The sequence below is a fragment of the Quercus suber genome, unplaced genomic scaffold (genome assembly GCF_002906115.3).
Source record: "Quercus suber isolate HL8 unplaced genomic scaffold, Cork oak 2.0 scaffold_635, whole genome shotgun sequence".
NCBI lineage: Eukaryota > Viridiplantae > Streptophyta > Magnoliopsida > Fagales > Fagaceae > Quercus > Quercus suber.
The window spans coordinates 375,546-394,395 of NW_027070077.1; the positions used below are offsets into that span (position 1 = coordinate 375,546).

General features: G+C 33.9%; 3 protein-coding genes across 4 annotated transcripts; 2 read left to right on the forward strand and 1 right to left on the reverse strand.

Annotated features, from left to right (window-relative positions):
- Positions 1–672: 672 nt before the first annotated feature.
- Positions 673–3,899, forward strand: LOC112009423 (iron-sulfur assembly protein IscA-like 1, mitochondrial). Its single transcript, XM_024041758.2, has 3 exons — positions 673–1,068; positions 2,749–2,866; positions 3,491–3,899. The coding sequence occupies exons 1-3, from the start codon at positions 870–872 to the stop codon at positions 3,594–3,596; spliced, it is 423 nt and encodes a 140-aa protein (XP_023897526.2). The 5' UTR covers positions 673–869; the 3' UTR covers positions 3,597–3,899.
- Positions 3,900–7,112: 3,213 nt separating this feature from the next.
- Positions 7,113–8,282, forward strand: LOC112009420 (F-box/kelch-repeat protein At3g06240-like). Its single transcript, XM_024041754.1, has one exon. It carries the CDS (start codon positions 7,113–7,115, stop codon positions 8,280–8,282), a length of 1,170 nt encoding a protein of 389 aa, XP_023897522.1.
- Positions 8,283–10,716: 2,434 nt separating this feature from the next.
- On the reverse strand, positions 10,717–18,247 carry LOC112009422 (uncharacterized). 2 transcript variants are annotated; one of them, XM_065765534.1, is made up of 2 exons: positions 17,220–18,244; positions 10,717–11,215 (listed from the first exon to the last, which is right to left on the reverse strand). In XM_065765534.1, exons 1-2 carry the CDS (start codon positions 17,761–17,763, stop codon positions 11,022–11,024), a joined length of 738 nt encoding a protein of 245 aa, XP_065621606.1. In that variant the 5' UTR covers positions 17,764–18,244; the 3' UTR covers positions 10,717–11,021. The 2 variants fall into 2 exon arrangements, 1 of the variants encoding a protein (XP_065621606.1); XR_010625820.1 differs by lacking the exon at positions 10,717–11,215 and adding an exon at positions 13,214–13,712 and having other exon boundaries at positions 17,220–18,247.
- Positions 18,248–18,850: the final 603 nt, after the last annotated feature.

The window sequence follows — 18,850 nt, forward strand, 5'->3', positions numbered from 1 at the left end:
TCTACCTTAGAAAAAATAATAAATACTAAAATTTTGCTAAAAATTAACTTAGAATTTCTAGATATATCCCCCTATACATATCAATCTATCGCTAGGCACACGCTAAGAGCTAGTACATGAATTGAAATCCCTTGGAAAATTATATTTTACCACCTTGAACTATACTTCAAATTATATTTTGCACCCTAAATTTTTAGAATGCACGATTAACACTCTAAACTATAATACATGTTACACTTTACACATGCCATCAGTTTTGCCATTATCTTGGATGGCATCACGTGAAAAAACTCAATTGCTTATCTTCTTAATTCCTTAAAATTTTCTGCTCTAAATTATATTCTTAATTACACTTTCAACCTTTTTCTTTATAGAGTTTTAACTTATAACGTCCGTTCCTGATAATAATTTTTTATCATCAGACCAAAACACCAATTGGTTTGTAGTGTATGCTGAGATTGAACCTCAAATCTCTTATTCAACCATACTTTACTAGTTGAACCCATAGTGAACCCACATAATTACACTTTTCCAACTTACTTTTTTTTTTTTGTTGTTGAGAAAAACACTTTTCCAACCTAAACTTAGGACTTTTTCTTCAAAGATAATGTACATAATTAACATCAGGATGCATAGTGTAACACATGTTATAAATTAGGAATGCTAATTGTAAATTTTACCAGTTTAAGGTCTAAAATATTTCTAAAATTAGTTCCTAAAGTAATATTCTTAATACATACTTTGACATTTCCGTAATCAAATTGAAATCAATTTGGATTTTGGCATTGTCATATAAAAAAATACACGTACATACATTTGATTTTGAGGTACGAGAAGCAGGGTGAGTTGTGCACGCGAAACAAAAATAAATGGCATCACCATCATCTTCGTTTATAGCGGCGGCGGCGGCGAAGGCCGGGCCGGCGCTCCGCCGTCAGGCCTTAAGCATAACGGAGGAGGCGGCGGTCCGGATCCGGAAGCTGTTAGAGCATCGCCAGAGGCCTTTCCTCCGCCTCGGCGTCAAGGCTCGTGGCTGCAACGGCTTGTCCTACACCCTCAACTACGCTGGTATATATGGTTCTCTCTCTTTTTTCATTTCTTGCCTTAACCCAATTCCCCAAATCTTGTATTTTGTTTCCCAGATGCCTCAAAATCCAAAATTTATGTTAGGTTTGTATCTATATTAATCGAGGTTTACAAGAGAATTCAATTCAAAACTATAGAATTCTACTAATGATTTGGTTCCCAATGTTGTGGGAAATTGGTAATGAAGAAATCTATCATTGATTCATATCCTGAAAACATTTGGTGGGGACACACATGCTTGTAACAAGTGCACAAAGGCAGTTTGTCTGATTGACCTAGTTAGTAGTCTGTAAATTAATGCCTAAACTAGAATCTGCAACAAATCTTGCGAGTAGTGGAGACTTTACTAATTGAGCTAACTCAGAGACGGCATGAAAAAAAAAACCTATTAGTATATATATTTGTACAACCATTTTAACTTTTGGTTCTTAGAATATCTATGCTCCCCCCAACCCCCCCACCACCTCCTTCAAGAAATTGACAAATTGACCTCTGAAACTCCAAATTTTTTTATTATCTGAACCATCCGTTTTATCATCTCTCATTGATCTCTTTCTCTTCACTGACATCTCTCTTAGAATTTATTGATTTGCAATGTTTGTACAACCTGCCAAACCAAGAAAGTACAAGGTGAAGAACCCACTTGTCAGGCATGCATGATTTGGTAAGGAAACAACCGCTGTAATTTTGCTTTCTATTCTCACCTCTTTTTACTATCTCATAATAAATGTTAGTCACTTTTTATCTTTGAGGAAAAAAATATATTAATGTCTTTATTTTAACTAGAATGTTAATGTCTCTTAGTAATTGGTAATTGCTCTTTATGCTGTTATTAATTTAGTGGTCAATATTTTCTTTTAGGAAGAATTTAGTGGTTAACATGAGTTTTAACTTTGAAGAATAGTTATTAATGAGCATTATAAAGGTGTTAGGTATAGAATAATATGAAAAGATCAATAATTGACTTTTTTATATAAATAAATTATAATGTGGAAAAAATAAATAATCAATCCAACCTAGTTTGATCAAAGAACCTATAGCCACTTATTTTTTCAATTCTTTATCCAGTCATATGTCTTAAACCATGATAAATCAATATAAATCTTTATAAAGTTTTTGATAATTTAATAATTACAACAAGAGAGGAGAGATTGAATTAAAGATGTTTTCGTTGAAAACACTAGGAAATAAGCTCTTAGCTATAAATCTCTATTATTAATATGACTTTTATTAGATATGTTGATTATAAGAAACTCAATTACAATGTTTGATTTTTTTTCTTCCCCTTTTTCAATTTATAAGAGGCACACACATAGTGAGTCTTGAACCTTGGTTCAAACCCTCAAACACATTAGGAAGGAGGCATCGATAGTGTAATTTTAGTTAATATAGTACACTTTTCTTTTTGATTGTGCATGGTGGTTTTCTTTTCTTAATGGAATTATCATTCAAGTGCTGCTAGTTGTGTTCGTTTTGATGATTAATCAGCATAATAACATTTAACAAGAAAGCTACGGAGCATATGTAGACATTAAGTTTTCTTTTTCTTTCTATTTATATATAGTTTCTTTCATGTAAAATGTATCTCTCTTAAGCATTTGAGAGACTCAGGCCTTTGGCTTATGTTGCAGCTTTAATGTGTGGTTGCATTCATGTGTTCAGATGAGAAGGGGAAGTATGATGAATTGATTGATGACAAGGGTGTGAAGGTACTGATTGATCCAAAGGCCATGATGCATGTAATAGGAACCAAGATGGATTTTGTTGATGACAAACTCAGGTACAGAAAACATGTGACACCATTGTTGCACTTTTATATTAGTCCATTATATGATGCAAACTGATTCGTATGCTGCATTTACTGCTTACTTTGTTATTTGTTGTCATCTTTTTCCCAGATTAGGAGGGGGGAAATTTTGTTCTAGAAATACTGTGATTTGTGATGAAATGGTATCATACCCACAGCATTATGGTTGTTTAAAATAATTATTGTATAAAAGGAGGTTATTTTTTCATTTTCCTATCTCATGGCCAAAGAGAAGTGTAGAAGAAGTGATTCATCATTAGATGTTTCTTGATTCACAATAACATGACCAAAATTTTAAAAATATAATTTGGTATATACTTCTTTCGTAATGTTCCAGAATTTATTTTCAACAACAAAAGAACTAAAGTTGAACTTGTTAAAGTTTTTTTTTGAATAGAACATCCCTTCTGTAAGCAACTGAAGTACTTTCAAGGATGTATGTGAAACAAACAAACAAAGAAATATATAATTTCTTGGGCACTTATTCACTAATTCTTGATTTTTCTTTTCCAAATCCGGATAATCTATGTTCACTCCTTTCCTGATTCTCCTTTCTGTTGACTCTCATTTTTTTTCCTCTTTTTTTTGTGGATACAGATCGGAATTTATTTTTGTTAATCCAAATTCTAAAGGAGAGTGTGGGTGTGGAGAGTCTTTCATGACAATTAGTAATGCAGAGGCTGCTAAGCGAGGTGGTAGTTAGAAGTGATTATGATAATGAAGTCACTGTTACTAAATTCTAGCCCCTAGAAAGCTTGTATGTTGCCAAGCTGGAAACACAGAGATTAGTAGCAATGTCTGGTCAAAGCAGAGCCAAGGTCCTATTTTTTTTTTTTTTTTTCATATAAGCTGACAATTTTTACTTTTTGTGGCACTGGCCTTGTTTACTTTCACCACGTTAACTATGAGTGTAGTAACTGGAACATCTCATATTGTCATTTGTTGTAAATAAGAGATGATTATACTTTTTACTATTTGGTGTAAATAAGAGATGACTATACTACTAGTATGCTTGTTTTTGGATATGTATATTTTTTTCAGCTTTGCAATAAAATCAATGTGATGGTGTATGAAAGATGATCTTTTATTTTTCTCTAAAAAAAATGTCATGGAAATTATTTTTCTTGATCAAGAACCATCTCGTGTATGATGTCATAGAAATCTTATCCCAAAAACCCCATGGGCCGATAGTGTAGTGGATTAAATTTGGGACCTGTAAGTCATGCTCTAGACCAATGAATTCATCCCCCGAATAACCACATGTGAGCTTAAGTATTTTTCTGAAATATGGTGGTATATACAATTTCTGAAAATAAATAATTATATCCTATTTTATATCAACCATTCTCTTTATGATGCTGGATTACTTCAATTCTCAAACTTTGGTGGCACTACAATTGCAAATTGATTACCAAACTAAATTTTATTCTAATCAGATTCAAACTTAACTTAGATTAATAACCCCAGCTCCGTAGTTCGTACAGAGAAAGTTTGCAATTTAATGGTCAAAACAAAAATTCACAACTCCCAAAAAAAAAAAAAAAAAAAATATTGCTTATCACCTCACGCCATGCTCATAAGAATCTTTAACTTAATTTTTCTAAATGGCCCATTTGTGAGGTGCTAGGTAAATTAGGTGGTGTTGTGAATTTTTGTTATGACCATTAAATGATTAAAAAACATGTGATCTAACCCTTGATGTAACATGACTTTGGTGTGTTCTTCCATCTAATCCAGATATCATTCCTGATTTTTATTGGTTTCATTGCTTATGCACTCTATAAATATTTTTTTTTTTTTTTTTTGAGAAAGAATAAATAAAACTTTGTCATATTGTCAATACACTTATTCCATTTCTTTCACATAAGCTTAGGGTGATAATTTGTGTTAGCGTGTTTAGGTTGGAAAATTGAAATTCAATTACATGGGTCAATCCTAACTTGATCTATCTAAAAATCATATCAAAACCATCTAATTGTAATACAAATTTTATTATTATTAAGCAAGTTGACATGACATGACCTATAACACGCTTACTATACATGTTGTGTTGGAGTGGGTTGACATGAATATGATCCATTCAACCAATTTGATAAAAATGTATGGGTAACAGTCAATAGCCTTGAGGTTTGGGCTAATTTGTGTTAGCATGTTCAGGTTGGGAAAGGGCATTCAACTACATGGCTCAATCCTAACTTGATCTATTTAAAAATCATATCAAAACTACTTAAATTTTTTTCTATTAAGCAAGTTGGCATGACAAGACCCCATAACATGCTTACTATACATGTTGTGTTGAAGTGGGTTGACACGAATATGATCCATTCAACCAATTTGATAAAAATGTATGGGTAAAATACAGTCAAGAGTCCTGAGGTTTGGGCGAACGCCAACCAGGTCCAAGACATTTCAAAACCAACCAACTTGGTCACTAATCACCATGAGAGAGAGAGAGAGGAGAAAAATGAATAACAGTATAGGTACTAAGTTAAGTTAGGGACCAATTGATTAATTTTGAAATGTCTTGAATCTAGTTAGTTATAGGCCAAACTTCAAGGGTGTTGACTATATTTTACCCAAAATGTATTAGATTAACATGGACATAGCCCATTTCAACATATTTTTAGGATCGCAAGACTCAAAATGAAAAATTTATCAATATATCCATAACAATTCTTTTAATTACACAATTCTATATTTATTATTTAAATTTATGGAATTGACTCATTCGTTAATTTTATTAAAACTAGTTTACAATTCCGTGTATATACACATGTACAATTAAAAATAATTACAATTGCATGATTCAAATTATATCGTTTTTAAAAAAAGAGGTTCAAATTATACATGGTATTAGCTTACACCTTTTTTAAAGGATACATTTCTAAAATATGTAATGGTTCATCATATATATATAATTTAGTATTTAATTGAATTTAGACTCTTCAGTTTTTGCACCTGATAATTCCCTTGTCACAAAAACAAAAAAATTATATTGACGTGTGGCCCAAAATTGAACTTTAATTGAAATCCAATTTAGAATTTGATTGAATTTGGACTCTTCAATTTTTGCATTTAATAATTCAATTGGCACAAAAATTAAAAATTGATGGGATACGTGACACAAAATTGAGAATCCAATTAAAGTCTAATTTGATTTTTTTTTTTGGAACTTTGACTTTTAATATATATTAGTGTGTAATGTCGTGTATATGCATGGGTACAATTTAAAAAAATCACAATTATACAGTTCAAATTATACATTTTTTTAAGAAGAGGTTCAAATTATACATGGTATTAGTTTACATTTTTTTAAAACCATACATTTCTAAAATATATAATGGTTTCTCATTTATATATATATATATATATGATTTAGAATTTAATTAGTTTTAGACTTTTCAGATTTTTCAACCAATAATTCACTTGCCATAAAAATTAAAAATTTAGATAGATATGTGGTGGAAAATTAGACTCTAACCGAAATCCAATTTAGAATTTAATTCACTTGGCACGAAATTAAAAATTAAAAGAGAAACGTAACGCAAAATTGAGAATTCAATTAAAATCAGATTGGATTTTTTTATGAGTTTCGGATATATATATTTTTTGGATAAAACATTATTCGTGTTTTGTTTGTGTTAATATCCCTAATACTGTCTTAAAAAAAAAAAATCCAAATTTAACTTAAAAGAGTCTTACTATTATATATAAATCTCAATCTCCCAAATTACACTGATTAAAAAAAAAAAAAAAAATTACAAAAGGAAGCTTCAATGGCGAAAAGAGTACTATTCACAAGTCAAGATTAGGTCACCGTTTTATTTTTTATTTTTTATTTTTTTTATTATTTTTATTTTTGAAATGAAACTCGAACTTTCCATTGACATCTGAGATTGAAGTACAACAAGGCATAAAGACAAAGTCAATACTAGCACTTTGTTCTATCAAACATTAGTACATTATGAAGCCAAGGGGGCTCGGAACCCATCCAGGTCTGAGACTTCTCTGCCTTTCTAGCATACTGAGCCAGCATGTGTGCTGCATTGTTGTAGTCCCTTTTCAGATGCAGTACTTTCCAACTTCTAAACTGATTAAGCAAATTAAGAGCACCATGGATAATAGGGCCCATAGTCCTCGAATCAACGACATTGTTTAGGTGTCTGAACACTGAACCTAGGTACCCCAAGTAATACTCCTTTTGTTTGTGTCCTAAACGATGAAACCACCGATTCTCCAACGGAGCATCCCAGACGACGGCGTACTCAACATCCTGGGAAGACTACCTGTGAAATCTGTGATAAGATTCAGATGCGTTTCCAAATCCTGGGACTCCTCAATCACCACCCCTTATTTCATCTCAACCCACCTTAATCACAACAACAACAACAACAACAACAACAAAGGTTCCCATGATAATGGTTATGTCATACACATGCCATCGCATCCTTCTTTTTGGTGGTCTCCTAACAACAGACCAGTCTGTACTGTCGCTTTCGACTGTACATTCGATAGGATTTCGGAGGTTAAAATTCCCTTCGATTTTTATTCTAAGCCTGCCCAACTAGTCGGTTCATGCAATGGCTTATTGTGTCTCACTGATTTCGGGAGTGTTAATGTTAATGTTATATATTTGTGGAACCCCTGCATTAGAAAATTCAAGAAGTTGCCTCGTACTTGCTTAGGAAAGTTAGAGAATGTTACACTCGGATTTGCGTATCATTCTGAGAATAATGACTACAAGGTTGTGAGGATTTCGTCCACTCCTCCGTCTACAAAGGCGCTCAAGGTGTACACGTTAAGTTCGGATTCATGGAGAAGGGTTGGGGTCGAGTTGACAACAGATGTTACGTTCGGTTATGGAAAATTTATTTTGCCAGTCCCGTTGGTTTGTGGAGCTTTGCATTGGTTGGCACGTATCAGAGAGGATGGCAGAAGTGAATTGATTATGGCATTTGATGTCGACAGTGAGAGATTCAGTAAGCTAGCATTGCCTGATTGTTTGATCAAGGCAAACAATTGCGAGAGATTTCTTGCATCATTCAAAGGGAAGCTGACTTTCATTACATTTGGATATAATGAACAACCTGGCTTTCCAAGCCAGTACTCCGTATGGGTGATGAAGGAGTACGGTGTAGTTGACTCTTGGAATAAACTTTGTGTTGTATCGTTTCAAAGGATAGCTTGTTTCTTTGGCTTTACTGAGTATGGTTCGCTTCTGGTTTTCTACTGCAATGAACTGGTAGAGGGGCCGGAACTTAAGTTCGTATTAGTTTACACTGAAATTCTACGTGAGAAGAAGGATCCTGATATCCAACATCCTTCATATGTAGCTACTTTCATGGAGAGCCTTATTTTACTTGATGGAGCAAATGTGGCATCTTACTAAGCAGATGGTAACATGCATATAAGAAGTGAAATCATTAGTGGTATGGATGAAGTGAAACCACTGTTATTTCTCTTCCTTTAGTTTAGTAGTTGGTATGACAGTTTTGCTAAGAACTTTGATTTTTATACAGGTTTACCTTATCCTTTTGTGGCTATTATTAATTAGTATTTGATATTTGTATAGGGATAGTTGTTGTGCACATATCCAAGTCTGTCATTGTTAACAAAAAACAATGCTTGGCCAAGGAAATCCTTTTTTTGCTAGTGCGTTCCTCTGGTAGTGTTACAAAGAGTTAGATTAGTGCTTTCCTCACTTAAAAACAAAAAAAACAAAAAAAAAAAAAAAAAAAAAACAAACAAACAAACAAACAAACAGAAGAGTATAAAAGATCTAAAACTGAGAATGTGGAAAAGGAGTAGCCAAGTGCTATCTAGTGAGCATGTCACCATTCCAAGGTCATGCTCCTACTTTCCCTGCTTCCAGCAACATGGCCTTGGTTGGTTTATGAACTACATTTAACCTTAATATTGATGACAAGAAGCTAATTTATTTACATGGTCTTTGTTGGTTTCTGGCCCCTAAGGGATGCTATTATCTCATTCTTGCTATATAAGGACTACTACTTCTTATTAACATCATATGCTTATTTTATTTTGTAGAAAATTAAGTTGGGAGTTACATTGAAGCTGAATTTATGTTTTACATCGACTTGGAAAGCTTTAATCAGACCATGGAGATTTGAGATTTCTATCAACCAAAATGACAAGAGAAAAGATCGGCTTCAGAATTCTTTTTAGATAGAGTTTGAATTCTAACATGCCTTTGATTTATAGAAATGGTAAGAAAAAGAAATAGTCTGGAAGCATTCATGCTGCAGCTTGTAGAATTTGTGGAATTCAAATTATTTGATATGCTATCTGATATATGGCATATGTCTCAATGTGGGATGGTCTATTACTTGTTTAATTATCTGTCATTGGTTGAATTGATCATAGTGGCTTAGGTATGTGTTTCCTTTGATTGCCTGGAGACAGTAAGATTTATTCGGAGTTGCATGGTCTGCTTTAGTATAATTTTTGAATTATAGAATAGAAGAAATTTGAAGTAAGAGGCATAAAATTAGTGTTGCTAGTTCAACATAAATCTCTTAATACACAGTTGGGAGTTGCATGGTCTGCTTTAGTATAATTTTTGAATTATAGAATAGAAGAAATTTGAAGTAAGAGGCATAAAATTAGTGTTGCTAGTTCAACATAAATCTCTTAATACACAGTTGACATCAAGACTTTTGTACAATTGAACAATATTATAAATTCGAGGTTAGGCCTGCATGGTATGTACGAATCTATTGTTTGTGTTGGCCAGTTCAAAATGTTGACTCAAGTATCATACAATACATATATATGGTAGTGTTTACAGTTTCTGATTAACTGATTATATCTTGTTTTGTATTAACCATTCTTTTTATTATGCTGGATTACTTGCAATTTTCATACTTTTGGTGGGACTACAAAATTGTAAACAGAGTTCCAAGCTAAATCTCCATGTTAAGCAAACATAACTTCAGAATAATAACCTCAACTTTGTCTAGAGAACGACATATTCTGATCCTTGTTTTGGTAAGGAGGCTAGTGACTGATTCTTACTGTTTAGTTCATGGGTTAATTGTCGCTTTATTCACGGTTAGCATTTTGCAATATTAGTTTTTGAACTCTCCCAAAAATTTTAACATTGAGATTGCGCTGAGTCAAAGGAAAGGGCCATCTTAAAAGCATTGAATTTTCATTTTTTAGTTGTTGGTAAATGAATAAGAATGAGGCTTAAGATGGATGAAAACCAAAAAGAGACTCAAGGGAGATGGTGCACAGGCACATTGTCCAAGTGTAATGCATGGTTACCTTTATTTTTCATCTTCTAATAAGCAAAGCTTTATACCATGTCTGAAAGAACCAGTTGCTTAGGGTGCTTCTTCTTCTTCTTCTTTATTTATTTATTTATTCTTTTCTCAAACTCTAGATACAAGAATGAAATTCTTTCCTCGCACAATTTTATTTGACCACCAAAAAGCCTTTTTCTGCATGAGAGGCATCCTTTACATGATAGCAAGATTATACATGCCCAGCTAATATTTTCCATAATACCAATTACAGATTAGCTCATTCCCATAATTTTGGACATGAGATACATGGCAGTTCATATCTTGTGGACTTCACTTGTAATCATCATATAAAGTGCTGGGAAACTGCCATAATCATGCCGAATGCATAGAACACCAGAAGCAGCTTTTAAGAAAGGTGAAAAAGGAAAATTATGGCAATCTTTACAGAAAATGATCTCAAAGTGTGATCTATCACATATCCTCTTGATTTACTCTCTCTCTCTCTCTCATAATAAAAATTACATAATACACCTTCATAACATACAACTGAACAAGGAACTCAAGGTCAGAGGATATTCAGATGGATAGTAGAGCAGGTCATAATATTACAGTGGGCACAGAACAAATTCTTCTTGAATCCAGAAGTTGGTCACTGTTACATTATTGATTTTAAAGTTTAGTAACAACCAAAAATCAAATTAAGACCCACTAGAAAGTCATTACAGTAATTCAATTGCAAAAATTAGATGTGTGGAATGAGAAATAATAGTTGATGCAATGAAAAGAAGCATGTCATTCATTTTTCTTTGCAGCCCTATTGGATCACAAGCAACGAGAAGCATTAGATAGAATTAATGAACTTAATCCCTTTCTCCATTCTTCAAAGGAGAAGATAACTGGTTTTTTGACCATTCTTCTAGGGCCTCATGCTGGAGAGCATTCATATGGATATAAGGGCGTCTTTCTCGAATTAACCTCTCAGCGTTTTTCCAATCTTCTGCCTTGCCTAGAGCCACTAATAATGCACACATGACAGCTACACTTCTTCCATGACCTTTAAAAAAAAAAAAAAAAGAAGAGTATAAAAGAAGATCTAAAACTGAGAATGTGGAAAAGGAGTAGCCAAGTGCTATCTAGTGAGCATGTCACCATTCCAAGGTCATGCTCCTACTTTCCCTGCTTCCAGCAACATGGCCTTGGTTGGTTTATGAACTACATTTAACCTTAATATTGATGACAAGAAGCTAATTTATTTACATGGTCTTTGTTGGTTTCTGGCCCCTAAGGGATGCTATTATCTCATGCTTGCTATATAATGGTGCAAGGACTACTACTTCTTATTAGCATCATATGCTTATTTTATTTTGTAGAAAATTAAGTTGGGAGTTACATTGAAGCTGAATTTATGTTTTACATCGACTTGGAAAGCTTTAATCAGACCATGGAGATTTGAGATTTCTATCAACCAAAATGACGAGAGAAAAGATTGGCTTCAGAATTCTTTTTAGATAGAGTTTGAATTCTAACATGCCTTTGATTTATAGAAATGGTAAGAAAAAGAAATAGTCTGGAAGCATTCATGCTGCAGCTTGTAGAATTTGTGGAATTCAAATTATTTGATATGCTATCTGATATATGGCATATGTCTCAATGTGGGATGGTCTATTACTTGTTTAATTATCTGTCATTGGTTGAATTGATCATAGTGGCTTAGGCATGTGTTTCCTTTGATTGCCTGGAGACAGTAAGATTTATTCGGAGTTGTCTGGTCTGCTTTAGTATAATTTTTGAATTATAGAATAGAAGAAATTTGAAGTAAGAGGCATAAAATTAGTGTTGCTAGTTCAACATAAATCTCTTAATACACAGTTGACGTCAAGACTTTTGTACAATTGAACAATATTATAAATTCAAGGTTAGGCCTGCATGGTATGTACGAATCTATTGTTTGTGTTGGCCAGTTCAAAATGTTGACTCAAGTATCATACAATACATATAGACGGTAGTGTTTACAGTTTCTGATTAACTGATTATATCTTGTTTTGTATTAACCATTCTTTTTATTATGCTGGATTACTTGCAATTTTCATACTTTTGGTGGGACTACAAAATTGTAAACAGAGTTCCAAGCTGGATCTCCATGTTAAGCAAACATAACTTCAGAATAATAACCTCAACTTTGTCTAGAGAACGACATATTCTGATCCTTGTTTTGGTAAGGAGGCTAGTGACTGATTCTTACTGTTTATTTCATGGGTTAATTGTCGCTTTATTCACGGTTAGCATTTTGCAATATTAGTTTTTGAATTCTCCCAAAAATTTTAACATTGAGATTGCGCTGAGTAAAAGGAAAGGGCCATCTTAAAAGCATTGAATTTTCATTTTCTAGTTGTTGGTAAATGAATAAGAATGATGCTTGAGATGGATGAAAACCAAAAAGAGACTCAAGGGAGATGGTGCACAGGCACATTGTCCAAGTGTAATGCATGGTTACCTTTATTTTTCATCTTCTAAGCAAAGCTTTATACCATGTCTGAAAAAACCAGATGCTTAGGGTGCTTCTTCTTCTTCTTCTTTATTTATTTATTTATTTTTTCTTTTCTCAAACTCTAGATACAAGAATGAAATTCTTTCCTTGCACAATTTCATATGACCACCAAAAAGCCTTTTTCTGCATGAGAGGCATCCCTTTACATGATAGCAAGATTATACATGCCCAGATAATATTTTCCATAATACCAATTACAGATTAGCTCATTCCCATAATTTTGGACATGAGATACATGGCAGTTCATATCTTGTGGACTTCACTTGTAATCATCATATAAAGTGCAGGGAAACTGCCATAATCATGCCAAATGCATAGAACACCAGAAGCAGCTTTTAAGAAAGGTGAAAAAGGAAAATTATGGCAATCTTTACAGAAAATGATCTCAAAGTGTGATCTATCACATATCCTCTTGATTTACTCTCTCTCTCTCTCTCTCTCTCTCTCTCTCTCTCTTATAATAAAAATTACATAATACACCTTCATAACATACAACTGAACAAGGAACTCAAGGTCAGAGGATATTCAGATGGATAGTAGAGCAGGTCATAATATTACAGTGGGCACAGAACAAATTCTTCTTGAATCCAGAAGTTGGTCACTGTTACATTATTGATTTTAAAGTTTAGTAACAACCAAAAATCAAATTAAGACCCACTAGAAAGTCATTACAGTAATTCAATTGCAAAAATTAGATGTGTGGAATGAGAAATGATAGTTGATGCAATGAAAAGAAGCATGTCATTCATTTTTCTTTGCAGCCCTATTGGATCACAAGCAACAAGAAGCATTAGATAGAATTAATGAACTTAATCCCTTTCTCCATTCTTCAAAGGAGAAGATAACTGGTTTTTTGACCATTCTTCTAGGGCTTCATGCTGGAGAGCATTCATATGGATATAAGGGCGTCTTTCTCGAATTAACCTCTCAGCGTTTTTCCAATCTTCTGCCTTGCCTAGAGCCACTAATAGTGCACACATGACAGCAACACTTCTTCCATGACCTTAAAAAAAAAAAAAAAAAAAAAAAAAAAGGAGGAAAAGTTAACCATAAATCTTTAACACCTCACTACTCACAAGCATGACAACAAATTAGGCCAGAAGGAAATGCATGTTAAGAAAAAGCAACAGTTCTCATCAGCAATATAAATGATTCTGACGACAATCACAGCAGTAGAATAAAAAAATTTCATAGTTTATATATAAAATTGTAGGGTCCAGATTCTTTTAGTACTAGTTGTAATATGCATTTACTCTTCAATAAGCAGTGGTCATATGCCCCTTGCTAGAAACCAATTAAAAAGGAGACTAAGCAGCCAACCTAAAAATAAAATCCTTTGTTAACAGCAGTGTTTTACTATTTGTAAGAATGGCACAAATTTAATAAGAGAACCTGAGACCCATGCCAACCCATTTCCCCTTTATCACTTTAAGTTAAGGCCTGCATAGGAGTTGATTATATTAGTTATTTGAAAATTGGAACAACTTCTGTACCTTTAACCTCTAGTCAGGCTGCAACATTCTTGGTAAAGCCTTTATTGGTACCTAATTCTTGCAGGACATCTGAGAAATAAAATATTCCGCAGCCCGCACTAAATTTGTCATGTAGAAAATATATAAATGCCAAATCCCAGGAAAGGCAAGGTGTTTTCACCCTCCCATTGAAACACCAAAATTTTGCCATCTCCCCTTGTGGAAGAACAGCGTTACTTTGCCTTGAACCTTCTCTACATGGCATACAAGCAAAAGAAACTTCTTCCACAAGTTGCATATAAGTACCAGTTTGCAGTCAGCTGCAGAACTTTAGTCTGGTTACAAACAGGATCCCCTGTCCCAGCTGATACATGAGTATTAGTGACAGCACTCTAATATGGGTCCATGTGCACCTTTCCTAGAGCAACCCACCCCCATACATGACGAATCAACTGACAAACACCAAACTATGCTCATTGCTGGCTCCAGATTCATACTCAGTGCAAAAATCAACTATCTCATTCAAAAAAAAAAAAAAAAACTAATTGAATGGTAGAACAATTGTTCCCTAACTATCATCAGGCACACATTCAGGGATTTTAATTCAAAATGATTTCATTAGAAAAGAACACAACAGTAGAGCATCATAGAAAAAGTATCTCAAGTAATATGAGATACGGCTCTCATCACCTCTCAACAAATACTCCAAAGGCTGCTAACACCAGAAAGCATGAGACCTTAAAGCTGAGAACATAAAAACTAAGAGCCACCCCATTTCAATTTTCAATTGAATTCACTCCACAATCCTAGTCTACTTACATGGCCTCATAATTAACAATAATACTAAACTAGGATACCCCACGGTCTCCACCTCATTTCCTGAGATGATAATGAAGATAGTAATAGTTTCACCAAAAGAAACAGGGTCATTGACTTTTATGTAAACAAATTTATCAAATTCTACATGACTTTTCTCCATCAAAAGAGGGGAGCAAAAATAACTACCAAAGGAAAAAAAACAAGAATCATTCAATCCCCCTGGCTTGTTTGTATGTGTGAGCACATGTGCAAAGTAATCACGTCTAAGACAGGCTAAAAACAAACATAAATTGTATTCAGCATTTTCAATTCACAAGACATAATTGGATGCTATGCTGTCCAGCCTTAAAAAGCAACTACGTGAGAAATGCAGGAAAAGAAACATAGGAAAATTAAACCAAAGACACCTAGCAAGAGTTCACTATGAAATTTTAATATAAGACAAGAAAAGGCTAGTATCATGAAAAATTCCCATTGTAAATCTCTACCTAGCAAGAGTTCACTATGAAATTTTTATATAAGACAAGAAAAGGCTAGTATCATGAAAAATTCCCATTGTAAATCTATATTAAGCAATGAAACTGGAAAGAGATTTACTTGGGAAAGGAAAAAGAAAGAAAGGAGAGAGAGAGAGAGAGAGAGAGAGAGAGAGAGAGAGAAATGATTAGTGGATCATATGGGAGGTTTCACCCAGTAAAGGAAAAAAACTGAATATGTTAAAATCATATAAATCCATGTTCACAAGATATGACAAAAGTTTACACTGGATGTCAATCTACCACAATCATTTTCCTTTATCTGGGCTTCGGACTAGCTATGAAAAATACATAAATGGTCTAAAGAGAGGCATCTTAAACATTCGGCAGAGAAATTTTTCTAACATCCAAAACTCCTCCATTGTCATGCTTAGTTAGCCAGTCTCAAATGTGGAGAAAGCGGGAGAGCTGCAGTAGAGTTTGACAGCCAGCATAAAACCCAAGCCATATCTTATCAAGGTCACATTGAAGTCCTTTTTGACATAACTCTAAATTAGAATTACAGGAGGAAAAGATTGAGTACAAGTTCAGTAAAACTAGAGTTAGATATGAATCATTGAAACCAATAGGAATACCAAAGACAATAATTTGTTATATCCTCAACAGATCATTCATAAAGACGGGAATTGAGACTTACAAAAGCATTGACTTCACACACACACACACACACATATAGGGTCGATGTGTTCAATTGGCCATGCCTATGTGATAACATGACACCTGTGTTTGTGTTAAAAAATTATAGATGGAAGTAGCATATCCTTCAAAGGGTATTATGATGACACATACTTTTGTAATATGGCTGTAATTGTAGATTTCTTCAGGGTTCAAATAACCCAGGTAATAAACAAAAACTCTTATGATGTGGGCACGGTCAAACTTAACATTTAAAGATTAAAATTAAAAAGAAAAAAAAAGAAAGAGAGAGAGATAAACAAAGCTAGAGGTAGCTAATTGAAGACAAAATGTAAGACCAGTACCAAGATTTAGAATACAAGTCATTTACAACAAAGGCAAATGACAACACGTACTAAAGCTGATGTTATTTAAGCTGTAATTGTAATAAGAAAAAGGGAAATGTGCCAAGGTGCCTCTGATGCAATTACAGAAGAAATGATGGCCTGTGGCTAAACAGAAATATCTGACCATCCTTGTGATCAAGTACTAAGGTTGCGAGTAAAGAGTATTGATTTGAGTAGTTATGTCTGCTAATATAAGCATCTATGTGACTTTCTCGGAGCTCTCACTTACATAGACCCTAATAACTATTTAGATGTTCCAAGCAAAGCATATCAAGTGAAAAGAAGAACTAATCATGCTGTTTGAACCAAGAGAAAAAAACACAGAATATCTAACATATTATGCATTAAAGAGGAGGAGCATTACTCTTCCAGTTCATGAAATCAATAAAATGGCTTCAAAGTTAAGTAATATACCATATGCACAGTGAGTCTGCTAATATAAGCATCTATGTGACTTTCTCGGAGCTCTCACTTACATAGACCCTAATAACTATTTAGATGTTCCAAGCAAAGCATATCAAGTGAAAAGAAGAACTAATCATGCTGTTTGAACCAAGAGAAAAAAACACAGAATATCTAACATATTATGCATTAAAGAGGAGGAGCATTACTCTTCCAGTTCATGAAATCAATAAAATGGCTTCAAAGTTAAGTAATATACCATATGCACAGTGGATGAACACAGGCCTATTCAGCGCTCTCTTTCGACAAGCCCACCGAACAGCAGTTGCGATATCAGCTGGCTTAGGAGCCCTTGTATCCCAAGCTGGGATGCACAAATAGGCATGCCCCGAGAATTCCAGCATTCTTGGCAATTCACAGGTGCAATCGATAACTGCAGGGTTACCCGGGGGCAATTTATCTGGCGAATAAGGCCATCCACCAACATACAAACCCTCACTAACTTCACTATAAGGATCTTCCCCACTTTTCAATCTCCGCAGTGCTGAGAAACCCCGAACAAAGTTCAAGTACGGGCTAAACATTATTTTGGACCAAATGGGGAAGGTCCCATCTGGGTTCTTGCCCAAGAGCAAGGGAAGATCAATGGATGGGAGTGAAGCAATGGAAACTAAGAAATCTACCAAAGAGGCATACAGGAATGGCATTGATAACAATGTTAAGTCACTGTTTCTAAGGTAAGCAAAGCACAAGAACATAACAGTTCCTTTCAATCCTATCAAAGTTGATATACCCAAACCCATGATTTCTTTACACAGAAACTAGAATATTGGAACAAAAACAAGAACTTCAAATCAAAAATCGAAATGGGTTCATTACAATTCCACAAGCTTTTCACTTTCAACTTTCAATCAAGATTGATAGACCCAAAACCCCATTTTGGCTGTACCCAAAAACTACAATTTTAGGACAGACACAAAAACTCCAACCAAAGTCAACTAGAAGACAGAAAAAGAATTGTGTTTATTCCGGTCACATCGAACACTGCGAAAGTCCTCAAGGAAAGTACAAAACAATTCAGAACCAGTTGTGGAACAAAGTAGTTAAAGATAACTTCCCGATTCACAACTTAGAATATAGAATATAATTATGCGTGCGGAACTTTCGGAGGATGTTTATCACAATTCACAACTCACCAGCAAAGCTAAATTCTTTAGGTTTCGCGTAAAACGAAAGAAGAGTGAATAGGTTCTGCTGGAACCGTTTTTAGCCGAGTCCATTTGGAGGTTGGAGTCGGACTCATTAATAAAATAAACGTTGGATTAGGGAATTTTTTTTTTTTTTTTTTAAGAGAAAGTTTTATTGAAGCGTCGCTCTTATGATAATTCTTTATCATAAAATCAAGATTTTATCTTCAAATCAAGACACCAATCAGTTTTTGTGTAGACAGAGATTGAACTCAGATATTTTACTCAACCATAAGGACTTTACCAGTTGAGTTAGTTGGAACCAAGAAGTGAATTCCGTACCGTACCGGCGGTACGGCCGAAATAAATCATACCGGGTAGTAATCCAGTACAGAATACCCCTCTGTTTCGTACTGAAAAAAATACCGGCCGTACCGGCCTTGTACCGGCTGATACCTGGCGTATTGGCCGGTACAAAAAAAAGTTTTTTTTTTTTTTTTTTTTTTATAAGTTTTGTAATTTTTGAATTTTGTTAGGACAGAATGGTAATTTATTTGCATTAACTTGTTAGTATTATTTGTTTTCTTAGTATGCAATGGTAACTTTTAACCTTTCTATTTTTCATATTGTTTTTTTTTTTTTTTTCTTTTAATTGATACTAAAGTCTAAAACCATGAATAATTAGTTCTGAATTGAGAAAATG

Bases quoted from the DNA above. Each gene is read 5' to 3' on its own strand.
- LOC112009422 (XM_065765534.1), bottom strand. From the start codon at position 17,763: ATGGGTTTGGGTATATCAACTTTGATAGGATTGAAAGGAACTGTTATG. The intron at 11,216-17,219 runs GTATATTACTTA...TTTTTTTTAAAG, and splicing joins GTTCATCCACTGTGCATATG to GTCATGGAAGAAGTGTAGCT.
- LOC112009423 (XM_024041758.2), top strand. From the start codon at position 870: ATGGCATCACCATCATCTTCGTTTATAGCGGCGGCGGCGGCGAAGGCC. The intron at 1,069-2,748 runs GTATATATGGTT...TCATGTGTTCAG, and splicing joins CTACACCCTCAACTACGCTG to ATGAGAAGGGGAAGTATGAT. The intron at 2,867-3,490 runs GTACAGAAAACA...TTGTGGATACAG, and splicing joins TTTGTTGATGACAAACTCAG to ATCGGAATTTATTTTTGTTA.
- LOC112009420 (XM_024041754.1), top strand. From the start codon at position 7,113: ATGAAACCACCGATTCTCCAACGGAGCATCCCAGACGACGGCGTACTC.